Source organism: Lagopus muta, chromosome 5 (genome assembly GCF_023343835.1).
Source record: "Lagopus muta isolate bLagMut1 chromosome 5, bLagMut1 primary, whole genome shotgun sequence".
In the NCBI taxonomy this organism is placed as follows: domain Eukaryota; kingdom Metazoa; phylum Chordata; class Aves; order Galliformes; family Phasianidae; genus Lagopus; species Lagopus muta.
Window position 1 is genome coordinate 5,810,447 of NC_064437.1, and position 14,519 is coordinate 5,824,965.

At 41.8% G+C, this 14,519-nt stretch overlaps 1 protein-coding gene across 11 annotated transcripts in view; it reads left to right on the top strand.

The window, feature by feature from the left end:
• Nucleotides 1-14,169, top strand: part of RAB3B (RAB3B, member RAS oncogene family) — a 56,003-nt gene extending 41,834 nt beyond the window's left edge. For 9 of the 11 annotated variants that reach the window (XM_048944643.1, XM_048944632.1, XM_048944639.1 and 6 more), the window contains exons 3-5: nt 3,683-3,801; nt 10,507-10,631; nt 12,610-14,169. In XM_048944643.1, the coding sequence (XP_048800600.1) occupies nt 3,683-3,801; nt 10,507-10,631; nt 12,610-12,797 (432 nt within the window). In that variant the 3' untranslated portion in view covers nt 12,798-14,169. The remainder of the gene's footprint in view (nt 1-3,682; nt 3,802-10,506; nt 10,632-12,609) is intronic. The other 2 variants (XM_048944637.1, XM_048944636.1) reach the window with 1 other exon arrangement.
• The last annotated feature ends 350 nt before the right edge of the window (nt 14,170-14,519 follow it).

Genomic DNA, 14,519 nt, shown 5'->3' on the forward strand with positions numbered 1-14,519 from the left:
AAGACGTTTCGGTGACATTTTGTTTTGAGAAAAAGAATTTGTAGCTGGAAATCTGCACTTAAACAGAGGTAGGGATTCTCATCTTTCAGAGCAGCAGCAAAGAATGTCTGTTGTGATTTAAAACCTCAAGTGTGTTTCCTGCAAGAGTACCTCACTGTTGCTGTTGAGCAGCCAAGTAAATAACAAGAAGCTGGTTGTGCTCCTGTGTATGTTTAGGTGGTGAACTTTGTGAGTAGAGCGCATCCACACGTAATGGCAGTGTATTTAGATCCTTTTTCCTGTGGTAAACCCTGAAACTTGATTGCTAATTAATGCAAAATCTTCATATTTTTGTTTCAAGCTACCAGCTAATGGTCTTGTGGGTTTTTCTTAATCGTTTGTGTTAAGGACAGGCACACACGTAAGCTATGGAGGAACAGACTTGTTAGTGTGTTAGTGTAAATGTACCTCACAGAGACCGTTCTGCTCCTGCCTATAACCAAGCTATCTGATTCCTCTTTGGGGTGAGCCAAGCAGGCTTATGGCTACTGAAGGCTCATGCCATTCTGCCCAGGCGTTTGGCTAGACTGTTAGTGCTGCCCTGGCTTTCTGCTGATCCCTGCCTGTGCCTCAGCTGCCTGTCTTATGAGTTTGTGCTCTATCTGGAAATCTTACTAACAACTTTTGGGCGAGGGAAGCAATCTGTGTCAGTTGTATATCTCCTTCATTGGTTAAATGTCTTGCGCATAGAACTGAAGCACCTGATTACCTGTGGTTTGTGGTGTTTTAAACTGTTGTAAGGACAGCTGCTGTCCAAGCTAAAGAAATAGAGCTCAGATTTTGCAGTTTATTTTCTCTCACTTATGCTGAAAAATGTATGTGTTTTGGGGAAGGAAGGCAGTTCTAGTGAAGATAGCATTAAGCCATGATGTGAATTAGGAAAATTAAGCCAGTATCACCTGTGACCACGTTCCTGTCCATCACTGAGGTATAAAGCAGGGCCCACCACAGCACACAGGCAGAAATGCTCAAACCAACCATCTAGAATTGCCATATTTCAGTCTGAAGGCAGTACCACAGCCTGAACACAAAGTGTGAACCCAGGTGCTCAGTTTGCAGTGGTGCATGTTTTTGAGGCCATGCTAAACCTCCCCTGTGGCTGCTCATCATCCCTTCAGGGCCTCCTCGGCCAGATCCTGGCTCCCAGCCGTTGTCAAATTCAGTTTCTTTCCAGATGATTCTGTGTAGATAGCCAGTGCTGCTTGTGGTTGCTCACTGCTTGATCACAGCCTCTTGCCACAAGCCAAAAAGAGTCTTATTCAAACAGGAAATAGAAGATAAGATTTGGGGATAGAACCAGGTAATGGAGGTACAGAAACTCCATGAGCATTTGAATTAAGGAAGCTTGACTACTATGGGTTTGTTTCTTTTTGTAGATTGCAGTATCTGAGAAGTTACTTGTACTGACTTAGATCTTTCAGCTAAACAGAGAGGCCTTTTTTCCACAGGTCCACTTCTTAAGGAGGCTTGAAGAAAGCCTCTCCTGCAGATCCTTTTTGGTTTGAAACGGTAAGTGTTGCACTTGAGCTTTTTTCCCCCATCAGGAGTGTGCTTCATATCGCTCTTCTGCACCAATTTCCCTAATACCTGCAGGAGCGTACCTTTGGGATCTCTCCTTGGTCAAATCTGATCAGGAGTCATTAGTAGTTTCCAGAGTTAAAACAGGTGTGCACACATGAGCTGTAGAGACCAGTGATGTTATGATCTTTGTGTTCTCAGGAAATCAGGCTAAAATAATGCAACTATCATGTCTCTGAACAAACAGAATAATAATATTGTTGCTGAGACCTTTCTCATGTGAAGAAGTACAGCCAGGAGCCAGGTGGCGCAGCTGGTTTAGCGCTCAGCAGCAAAAGTGGGGATGTGGTGTCAGTGAGCAGAAGAGCTCTGCAATGGGTTTCTTAGTGGTGGGAGAACAGATCGCTCAGGCTATGAGGGGATGTTCACCTCATTCTGGTACTTCTTGTCAGGAGGGAATCGGAGAAATGTTCTGTAGTCATCACACGATGGCTCACTGTGACCAGGCAGTGGACTGCCCCGTCTTGAAATAAACGTGCGAGTTTCAGCAAAAAATCTCTCAAGTGTGGTGACTTCACAGCAAAATTCCTGCTGCATGCTCTCCCCTGGGAAATTCACTTTGTGTTACAGCTGTGGATAGTCGCATGGCAGCAATAGGCAGAGCCTTTTAAGTGAGCTGCAGGGAGCTTATTGACAAGCACCTTCCTCCTACAGTGCGTCTGTGATGTGCTGGTGCAGAGCAACAAGTGTTCATGGCTGAATTCCCTTTTCACATGCTTCCTTGTGCATGTTCTGGAAGGGCCAATGCTGTCTCTTGCATGCAGCATAAAAAAAGCTGCATTTATGGGGCCTATAGACAGTAGAATTTTCAAGCTGGGTCTCCCACTCATTATACCTCATGTGTTTTCCCTGGATCGTGGTGTGTCTGACCAGAAACTGGCCCTGTGCTTGTGAAAGAGTGCTCTGAACAATTTTATTTTTCTCTTCCAGATAGTTGTATGAGTGATAAGTATTTTTTGGCTCTTTTTCCTTAGAGAAAGGCTATTTTTGTTAATTACATTGGCAGTAAATGTTTTATGAAGTGTGGGTTTTAGAAGACTTAAGAACTCATCTCAGAACTGCTGACCCTTAAGAGTAAATAGCAGTCAATGCTAATGCTGAGTGTTCCCTTTGAAGATAAGGCACTATGCCACCTGTTGTCCAGAGTTGCTGTTTGCCAAGAGGTGGATTAAATATTTTGTTCAAGTGATACAAACATTTCCTAAAAGAGAGCTCCTTTAAGCATATAGCTTCTGTCCATGGTTCAGTAGGCAGGTCCAGAGGGAGCAGAGTGGCTACAGAACTGCTGATCTGATGTAGAAATGTTCCCCAGTTTGCAAGGAATAAATGTTGTTGGCATCGAACAGATGGTAGGTGACATACTTTCCAGCTGTCTCAAGTCTTTCAAAATGCTTCTGTTGTATGTGCCAGAGACAGAGTCCCACCTTTGTGCTGTCAAGCTAAACACAGAAGTGAAAACACCAGGTAAAGGTAGTTGCTGAAGAGAATTAAGCTGAAGAAAACGAACAAATCTGAAATTAGTATGCACGCTTCAGCCACTTTCATTGGGACAGTCCATGTTAAATTCACTTTGTAGAATAGTTCTCACTGCGTCAAGTTTTTAATTGCTGTCTCTAGCCTCAGGTTAGAACTGAATCACCCATAGCACCCATTTCAATGACATATTTCAAACCATGACACTAAATGGCATGCATTTATGTCTTCTGCTGGGTACGATGCTTGATGATTTTTCCATTGCCTGCTTTGAAGAGTCAGCTTTCAGTGAACTCTGTGAACATTTTATTATTGCGTTGAAGCTGAGGCAGAGAAGAGCAATTAAGGGGTTGACATCTTCGGTTATTTTTTTAATAGTACATGTGTCAAAACGCATTTAACAGATCATCATTGATGCAAAAGCCCAGTTAATGCTAAAATGTAAGTAAAGCTCATTTCAGTAGGAACTAATGAGAACTTCTGAACATGTAATAATAAAAAGTGATTGCCTTATTTTAGATACAGAACCTAACTGCAACTTCTGTTTCTGAGACGTGGAGTCTTAAAGCCTGAGTATTCTGTTCTGTTCCAGGATACAGCTGGACAAGAAAGGTACAGGACCATCACTACAGCCTACTACCGAGGTGCCATGGGCTTCATCCTCATGTATGACATCACCAGTGAAGAATCCTTCAATGCAGTGCAGGACTGGTAGGAAAAAAGTTATTATTTTTGTTGTTAGTTTGGTTTGTTTGTTTGTTTTTGGCCACTTCTCTTCATGCGAGAGAGTGTGGCCAAGGGTAGAGCTTGTAGACTCCATGTTGGCAGTTGCTGGGAGATGTTCTCTTATGAGTGTGGTGAAAGGATGGAAATATTTGAGCAGCTGCAAGGTAGAAGCTGTAAGCGCAGCACAGGTGAGTGGAAGGCTGGGCCCTGTTGCTGGAGCTCTGGTTCTGCCATGGCATCCTCTCAAAGGGACTCCAAGGTACCTCTTCAACGCTGATCCAGCTCTGATAACAATCTCTGTGAGGGACAGAAATTGTGAATTCCTTCATACATGACTGCAGCTGGAGTCTGTTCAGAGTTGGGTGGTGAGGAGGATGTATCCCTGCTATAAAGAACTGCAAAGAAACCAGATCACGTCACTGACATGGGAACATCAATTCTTGTTACAACTGTCATGTTGATAGGGGAGACCTAGGTGACCTCAAATATCTTGCAGTCATTGCTGTGTGTCACCCTGTGGCTTTATACTGCAGATAGGTATGGTGAGCATGCAAAGAAAGGTAGGACAGAGGTTGATGGAATCTCTTAAGTCTGACAGATGAATTTGCAGTGATTGCAGTGTCCCAGGAGTATGTGATGGCAGCAGGTAGATGACGTAAAACTTCCTTACATGGCTCTAGCTCTTAGCATCCAGCTCAGTCTTCGTTTTTATTGAACGTCTTTCCATTATCATCAAAGCTAGATTGTAACTCAGAAGGCAAAATAACATAGTTAGATGTTTCTAGTAACTTGGCATTCTTCTGAGATTGCTCCCTATTCGCTCTCACTGTCCACTCAAGCAGCTGATGATCATCACATATAAATATGTAACGTATGCTTTCACCTTATGGTCAGTATCAAGATGCCATGTTGCAGAAGGTGAACTGCAGCACCTTCTCTGACCTGTCCTTCAGCAGCTAGTGCTAAAAGACTTTTTTCCTTGCTAGAAGCACAAACCCGAAGTTTTGCCCAAATCAGATTCATTCGCATGATGCAGCTTTAACCATATTCATGCAAGTACCTACACAGGGATTTTTTCCAGAAGACTATTTTCCATAGGCATGTGAGCTAAGGCAATATTTTTCACTAAACTAGGAATATTTCAGCTTGATTTCTTGATGAAACAAGGTATATTAGGGCCATACAGCCCATCTATGTGTCTGTCCGCAAGTTGTTTCCCCTCTAATAAATAAGTTTTATTAGTTTAGCCAAATCTAAAAATGCAGTTTCCATTCACTCTTGCAGTGAGATGTGTGAGGAAACTTGGATTGTTCTACCTGTCTGACCAGTCACTGTGTGCATGCTGTCCAACTAGCAGGCAAACACACAGGGTTTAGGTACTATCAAAATAAACTAACAAGGGCTTGGAGTGGGGTAGTTCATGGAGATATCTGACTTGATTATATAAATTTCCTTGAGGCATTATACAATGTAGGCTGTTATTGTTCCTTCTGTATCACAAAAGAGTTCCTTTCAGATGTCTTTTTCCTTATATTTGATATCCCTTGTATGTAGTGCTCTTTTAAGGAAACTAACACCTTGGAAATAAATACGTAGTGTAGAAGCAAAAGACAGTACCAGGTCACTGGTGTCTAAATGTCTAAAAATCAGCCAACTTAAAGGGGGATTTTAGTTTTGAATTTTGCTTATCAAATCCAAGTTTAAACCATATTTATCTTGTGTGCCTCTAACTTTCCAATTGTGTTTCTTCCACCCATTTTTCTACATCTGTGAAGTATACAGGTATAGAAGATTATGGTGTGTTTCTGCAGGTGTTTGAGATGGACAAAGCTTGTACAAATGTCAGTCTTTTTATATATATTCTCTGTTTCAGTTAAATGGCGGAAAAAAAGTACTAAATTTCAATCTATGAGCTGCTACTGTGCACTACTATTTTAAACTTAAGGCACAGTTTAACTTGAGGCTTTGTACTGAAATGATCTAACATTTGTTCCATCAAAAGCAATGGCGCAGCAGTGTAAGAAAAGGTCAGCTTTGCCTACTTGACTGTCTCCCTGTGCCACAGTGGCTGCAGTAGGAACTTTTGCTAAGAGGAACTTTCCAGCAAAAGGACAGAGGTGAACCATCACTGGTGATTTTTACTTGTCATGTCAGGAATCTTTCCAATCGTGAGCTTGAAGATTCTCAGCCCAAGTGGATGGGGTGTGGATAAAATCAGCCTGTAGCCCGTTTCCTTGTCCACAGACGAACCAAAGACTTGTAGCAAAGCCAGCAGAGTCCTCTAGTGGTGATGCAGCAAAGAGTTTTTTCCCAGTCTACAAAGTTGCTTTCTAAACTTCTGAAGAGACTGGAAACGCAAATCGAGGCTTTTGTCTGTTGTTGGTGCTGCTGTATCAGCCCCTGGCATACTGCTAGCATAGTAAATATGTAGGATGTTTCGGTTTCTTTTTTTCTTTTTCCACTGTGCTTGGTGATGCACTTAATATTTCAAACAAACAAAAACAAACCAAAAGCCATTGCAATGGATCTGGTCTTCAGTCAGGAACTGTACAATCTCTGAAAAATGAAGGTGTTTGCTACTGGAGTGGAACTAGATGCTTTAGCCTACAGCCTTTCTCTCCCTGAGCCTGGTGGCCTGCAAGGTCAAGTGTGCAAGGTAGCAGCATGCCTGGTGATAAAAGGAAGCCATAGCAGTGCTTCTGTTTGGCAGCTTCTGCTTGCACAGAGGTTTTGGTGAGGCTGCAGCAAGCCATGCTAAGACCTTACGTAAACATTCACTGAGATTAGTTGTAGCATCCACCTGGAACATGTGTAAAAGCTGACAGCAGAGCTCATCCCAGTATTTTTACATCCTGCAAGTTTCCAGAAATTACAGCAATTAGTCCTATATATTTTTTCTCCCTTTTAAGTGCCTTGTTGTTCTGGCTGGCTAGTGATAGTGGGTTGTTTTGTTTTTTTTGTTTGTTTGTTTCCAGGTACAGTAAATAAAGAATGCTGTGAAGTTAAACGTTTTGTGATAAATGCAGTGTGATGCAGCAAATTGACTGACATTTTTAGACACTGAGAATAAATGAGCAGTATTCAATTAACGTGAATTAAACCCTTTAAGAGGAGCCTATTACTTCTGAAGTGGCATGTGAGGATGGAATTTGAGTGTCTCTCTCAAGACACAGAAAGACTAGATAAGCTACAGATGAGACCTATGCAGTGAGCAACAGAATGAAGTCTATTGGATGGAATTAAAAAAAAAAAATACTGTATTATCAGAATTCTCAGATAGAAAAGATATTATATCTTTTCTGAACTTCCCTTAGGTTTTCTTTATGCAGTTCTACACTGATTTAACCAAGTGTGTTTTGAAATTAGCCAGGGGCAACTTAGTGTATAGGCACAATTTCAGCATATTGTGTTGTACACTTATGTAGTATCTTAGCATATACTGTAATGCATGGTAGTCATTATGTGTTTTTCAATAGAACATTCTCCAGTCTAAAGCTTGTTCCTTCTTGCTGGTGCCTGCCTGCTGCTGCTCGGTGATTCTGGTTTATTAAGATAAAAGCAGGCTGCCAATATGATGCTCAGCCCATCTCACTGCTTTCTCTTGCACCATTTCTTCCTGCAAAGCTCCCTACAGAAAACAAGCCAGAAGCGTGAACAGCTGAACCTGAGACCTAGAGCTCCAAGTAAGCTCTTGCCCATGACAAACTCTCAGCTTCTGCTGAGTTCCCAAGGGTGCGTAGAGGTCCCAAAATCTTCATCATTACACTGAAATTACGGGGAAGTGGACTTGTGCATAGTTAGCTCTCAGCCATAGAGAGAGCTTTTCCCTTGTGAAGCTCTAAGATACCAGGGAGGTTATAATCACCCTCTAGCTAGTGGGTGAAAATTGCCATCAGAGATTGTGTTTGCTAGCTTGATTATTCTCTAAGCCTTATCATGAAGCTGCAACATCTCTAAAACTTACTGTGTATGCATACACTGCACTTTACCTCCTCTCTCTGGCTCCTTGGCAGTGACTGTTCTAACTGCCTCAGAATTTCTTTGGGCGATCTTTTCCTCTGCCCTTCTTAAGAATGGGCATTGTAGAGGATTGGAGTTTACTTTGTGTCACTACAGAAATGCTTCACCTTAACAAAAGGTACTCTTTTGTCCTAAAGGTGCTCTTTTCTAAATAAGGGAGGTCATGCCTATATCAGGCATTTAGACAAGCTCTTGATGTCTTGTATAGACATGAGATCTTCATTCACATGAATGTTTTTTTTCTGTAGGCTGAGTGAAAGGGTTAAATGAGCTCTTATGGCTTTCATTTTCCAGATTTCTTAACAGTCTTCTCTGCCAGTTATTCTTTGACATTGCCTTGATAGTTTTGTGTGTAGATCAATCAGTGCATTAAATCTCATTTGAAACTGTGTGGGAAGTAAAATATAATTTGGACAATCTAGGCAATTTCATTGAAGGGAAGGAAAGATTGGTTAAATTTAACTTAGGTTTAAGTGATAACTGGGTTCACAAATCACTGGTGTTATTGATCTTTAAGGCTGGTCTCCAAATTAGGTTGTTGATGTTGTGGACCTGAGACTATTTTTCTTCTAAGCACGAATTTTAAAAATCATGTGCTTCATCATGACTTGGAGATTTCAGCACAAATAAGGCATAACATTATTGTTGTGTCACAGATATTTTTCCCAATTTGTACCCTGAACTGTCCTGATAGTTGTTCAAGCAAATCAATTGCATAAGTTTTTGTTCTTCTTTTTTTAAATAACTCTTTCTGAAGATTTGCTGCTTTATCTTTGGATAGGGATAAGGACTGTTTGGACATTCTACTTTGTAAAAGTATTTATTATCATTATTATGGTATCATTCCCAATAACTGTAGATGTCAGTGTTTGGAGAGAGAAGATTTTCACTAACTTTTACAAATCAAGAATGGTGAGTTTCAGCAGGAGGGCCTTCATGCTTTTTCCCTCTTTTTCATTTTCCAAGTAATTCCATTTAGATAGCCAAGATTTGGCAGTGTGCCTTCATGTGAGCCCCTCAAAGGCTGAAACCAATCCAGAGAGAGGAATAGGAATCAGAAGAGGAGCCTGACGAGACTTATGTTCTCGTAGTTGTCTACAGAGTGAGAATGGAACACTTCAATCTTTCTGGGCTTTTGGCTGACTTCTGAAGTCCTCCCCTTTTGTGATGTGCCTTGAAGAAGCACAGGATACTGCATAAACTTGTTGTATAGCTCTCACTGGACTTGTCTACATGAGGGATACTCAGCAGGGTGAAAGTGAAGGAGCCCTTTTCTTGGGTAGTAATAGGAATTCAAGTTTAATTGCACAGAGTCTTCTTAATTTTGCATATTGCAGTGTGAACCTGGACTGGTGCAGTGGGCTTGCTGTAGGTTTGTGTTTTCCAGTGCAAATCAAACAGGCTGCTGCTTAAAGTCCAGTTGTGCAGTGAATTGAGCCCTTTTTCACAGACCACTGTGGAGTCACATGCCATCTGATTTGCATTGTAACAGCAAGTAAACAACTTGCATTGGGTGTGAGCAGGGAGAAAATATGGGAAGGTGGATAGGGACAGGCCAACTGTTTGGAGGAGGAATGGAATACAAAGGCCTATTAGGCTGCTGGCACGGCAGCCTAATTACCTTTGGGAAGGAGAGAGACTTAAAAGATAGAGCTGGCTTGGTGAAGACAAAATAGGCCAGGCTAGCTTGGAAAATGGATGAGAACTAATGCTACCAGGTTAATACTGTTCTGCTGCAATCTCTGTGATAACCCTCTGAGGATGGTGAGAAGAGACATTATAAAAATATCTATTTTATTTTGACATTTAAAAAAAGCTATAAAGAGGCTAAGTGTAAGGTCAGACTCCTGAGGTTCACAGACAGCTCCACTCCAGTTTCAGCACACAAAGCCTCCAAAGCTCTCTGTGGCTCAAGTTCACCTCAGTGCTCCTGCTTCAACTCCCACACGTTTGATCCCCCTGTTATTGATGTGAGCATTTGTCAGATGTATGCAGTCTGTCATTGCAGCTGCTGTTTGCTGCTTCAGGTATCACTCAATCCAGCTGTGTTCAAATGTTAGCTTACAGAACATTACCTTGAGCCTATATGTTCCCAATCAGGAAAATTTCTGTTTTTCTTTAGCAGTTCTTTCCGTGTTTCCATGCAGCTTGCAGACTCTAGGATGGTTTTCCTGTTGAAGCAAACATGACTCTGTGTTTGACTCTCAAAACACAACTTATGACGTTGCTAAAACTGCAGCAAACGTGCTGCTGTAAATCAGAATTATTTTTTTCCTGCTCTGAAGTATTTTTGCGTATCTATTATATGTGTTCTCTCCCAAGAAGATGGTAAAAGGTGTGATTGGATGTTGTTCCTCTGAGATTGCAGCTGATGGAGATGTTTGCTTTTTCCCTTAGTCTTCATTCAGTTCAGTATTTTTGTCTGCATCTAAAAATCTGTAAAACACAAAGTATTAAGGAACTTTATTGTCATACAAAGTAAAACAGAATGGGGTTGCAGATGACATTGGTTGCATTTTGCTTCATGTGTAAGTTTGGTCATTTGTCTTTTAATTGATCAACAGTCTTTGGATATGGATATTGCTTAATGGTATTTATTTTTACATTTAAAGTGTGATTGTCTTTTGGCATGGCTGATGGAAGGAAACAGTCTTTCTCATCCTGCTGCAGGGCCACACAAATCAAGACCTACTCCTGGGACAATGCACAGGTGATCCTGGTTGGAAACAAATGTGACATGGAGGATGAAAGGATCGTTCCTTTGGAGAAAGGGAAACATCTGGCTGATCAGCTGGGTATGTGCTTAGTAGAGTTTAGTAGAATGTTCTAAACTTGTCCTAGACTTTAGTAAAGAGTTCCATTGAGAGGAAGCTAGAATTGCAGTGAAAAACTTTGAGGGGACAACAAAGTATAGGGTACTCACCTTGATTTCTCATGTATTTATTATTTTCATTATATATTATAGCATATGGAATCTGGGTTTCTGCATTAACTATAATGTCTTCTCTTGAAGAATTCACACGGCAAGGAAATCCTGTTAAAATTGACTGTAGTTAAATTGTGAGGACCCTTACATTGGACATGCTATAAATCCTTGTTTAGCTTGTAAGAGCAGAGATTCTTACCAAACTGAAAGGAATAATCATAATCACAAATTCATGACATCTTATGCTGTTCTCAGTTCTTAAGCAGTAATCAGAGGTGTAAAATCCATTGTTAAACTGCGGGTGTGGGGGCACGGCGTACAATGTGTAGATGATTAAAGAGTGACCTTGATCAGACCACCAGTTTGCATATCTCTTCCACATACTGAAATTCAGTATATCTTTGAAAGTACGAGTAATCCAGGTTCTTTCTTGCAGTTTCTCAAATTTGTGCCTGTGTTTCTGTGTTTTTTTCTAAGAGTAATTACACTGTTAGTAGTCGAAAAATTGTCCACACCAATATAAAACCAAATAGTGAGTTTTGCTGAAATTCCCACTTCTATATGGACTACAAATGTTTTTTTCTCCCTCCCTCCAGAATCATTAATCTGTACGTTTAAATACAAATCTGGCATCTAGAATCTGAAACTGTTATGTGTGGGATGCTTGGAAGCATGTGCAGGAGTTGCCATAGGAACCGACTCCATCAGCAGGGTGCTGTTCTGTTGGAGAATCCCCAGCTCTTCCCTGATCTGTCCTCTGCTGCACACGTTCCACTGTGAAGGATAACAAAAGCTAATTGTGTATTTGGAAAGTGTTGTCCCATCCCTCTTGTTCTGCAGCCTCCCAGAATCCCGAATGGTCTTTTAAAAGAACTGGAAAAAGTATCTGGTTTTACCAGACAGTGTATTTACTGTGATAGCTGCATTCAGCATTATCTGAAATTACTTTGTGTATTGGGTGGGAGGAATCTCTTTAATTGACTATTGGCTGCTTAAACAATTAGCATTCACCTTAATGATTCACGTGAAGGATATCCTTTAGCGTTTTTCTCTAAGCTTGTGCAGTAGCATTAACTTCATTGGAATCATTTTCCAACCACATTAAGAAATGTATTGGCCTGACTGTGAACTGAATCAAAACAGCTTCTGCCGCAGCAAAAGCTAAACCAGTTTTAGACAGGCGCAAATATCATAGTTCTGTTCTCTGATTTCTTATGTCCTTATGTACATTTCCACCACCAATTCCCCTGTTATTCCATGACTTTTAAAAAGGGTTAGAATAGGGTAAGCACCTATTTGTACTACACACAGGGTGAGTCAGTCTACATGCACTGGCTGTCACTTAAGACTTCCCTTTCCCTTCTTTTGTGATAGAATCAAGGAAACTGATGCAGGATACCCCCAAAATATAAATGTGCTTTATTCCAAAATAAGCTGCGTGACATTTGAGCTCATGCTGCTGGCAAAATAATAGCCCAGGACATGTAAGCAACAGCTATTGTAAGGGATGGTTGGTCTTTGAGGCCCTTGGTTTAGAAAGACAAAGTGTGAGACCCAAAAAATCACAGGTAAAAGCTTGGCAGATCAGCACACTGCTCCTGGTGGGGCAGAGCTCAGGCCTTTGTGGGAGGGGAGCAGTGCCAGCTGTCAGCAGGAATGGTGAATTTTAGATGCATTTCTGCTCAGTATTTGAGACAGTGAGAGTCAACTGAGCCTAAGAATTGTCAGTATCTTGTTTTCTTAAGGTGAATTCTGGGGGGGAAAAAAAAAGAGTATTCTTTTAAATCATTTCCATATCATCAGTCTTGACTTATTATTATTGTTTTTAATTTATTTTTTCCTCACAGGTTTTGACTATTTTGAAGCTAGTGCCAAAGAAAACATCAACGTAAGGCAGGTGTTTGAGCGTCTTGTGGATATAATCTGTGAAAAGATGTCAGAGAGTATAGAGTCAGACCCTTCCAGGGGCGCTTCGGGAAGGAATGTGAGGCTCACGGACAACCCACCCCCTTCACAGCAGAACTGCTCGTGTTAGTGACCTTTCTTGCTGAGAAATGTCTTTCTCCTGACTAAATTTTCTCTTTCTTTGTGGTTCGTTACCATGTAGTCCAAAGGCAGAAGTCTCTGTTGTAGGAAACAGGTGTGTTTAATGTGCTGGAGTGTTTAATATATATTATCTGATAATTTAAAAAGAAACACTGAATAAATATTGTGAGTGCACCTAGTTGTTAATGTGTGAGTTACACTGAATGAAGAAAAAGAATCGCATAGTGTTGCAAATGCCTACGTTTGGATCTACTCTGATCAGCTGCTCGGTGGCAGATGAGTTGCAGGATGATGGACACGAGGCTGCTCTGTGCTTGGCTGGAGGCAAGTTATGGTATATAAGACTTAGAAACAGCACTAGCTCGGAAAGAAAGCAGGAGCCAAAGTAGCATTGCCAATATTGTTAAATTTTTCTGTGTTTTGTTGTTGATTCCATTTTTTAATTTTGTGCTAGACGGTGCATGTGTGAGGATAGATTTTCAAGTTTCAGGTTCCACCACTATGTATAATTTTAGAAGAAGTGTGTGGGAAAAGACACGATGAATAAAACATCAAAGATATCCTGTTGGGTACGCTACAGATGTGGCATGATTCTTTGAGGGGATGGATAATTTTTAATATTCGACGCCTACAATGTTATTGCACTAAATATATACTTGTACTAAAAGATGAAGTTTTGTATGGGTGTAGAACTCCATATGTGTGCCACGTGCAGAGCTCGTATTTCTCTGAAATATAAGGAACTGCTTTTGTGAATATGTAAAACTGTAGCATGTGCCTTTGTCCATGATTGCACCACGGTTTGCACAGCGCAGCTCCAAGCAGTGACTGCAGGTTGCATCAGTAAATGTAAATGAGGTGGATGTAGAAGAAATTTGCTGTATTAGTGGTGTAACTAGGAAAAGTTTTATGGCTCTACCACAGGCCTATACGTTCCTCTGACCAAGGAGACTTTCTGCTGTCAGAATCCGGAGTCCAGCATCTGCCCATGGCGCTGTCCCCATGATGGCACTAGCATTCACTCTTGGAGTTTTGTTGTCACATCTCAAAGTTCTAAGAAAAAAACCCACCGGTTTTCTGGAGAAAAATGTCACTATCTTGTTGTTTGAGCTCAGCATGCTCAAGGCTCGAACCCTTTGCACCGCATTTTGTTGTTTGCAGAAATCTTTGGTGACTTTGGGTGTGTGTGACCCGCTGCTGAAAATTTGCCCTGTGCAACACCAGGAGTGCCATTACTGTATGTGAACCCTCTGAAACTGCCAAATAAAGAGAAATGTGGCCACCAGGTGTGCCTGGAGGAGCTGTGTCACAGCAGCCAGTCGTGTGTATGCACAGAGGTGCCTTAACGCTTTTGATCGAGCTGTATGAGCACATTTTGATGGTCCTTGAGCCTGGCACTCAAGAACCGCTTTGCAGATCTAACGGGGCGTGCAGCGCAGTAACAGCAGAGCGGGGCTGGGCGTAACCCGTGTTGTCAGAAACGGGAACAGCTGTGAAGGTGTAACGGATTTCATCAGCGCGCGAGCAAACCGCCCACAGCGAGCAGCGGCCGCGCGCTTCACGCGAGCCGATGGCTGGGGCCGCTCGTTGGAGGAAACGAGGCGAGGCGGTCTACGCGCCACCCCTATTCCTTCCGCCACTCAGAGCGCATTCCGGCCGAACGAGGGCCCGCGATTGGGCCGCGTTCCGCGCGTGGCACCGCGGCGGGCGT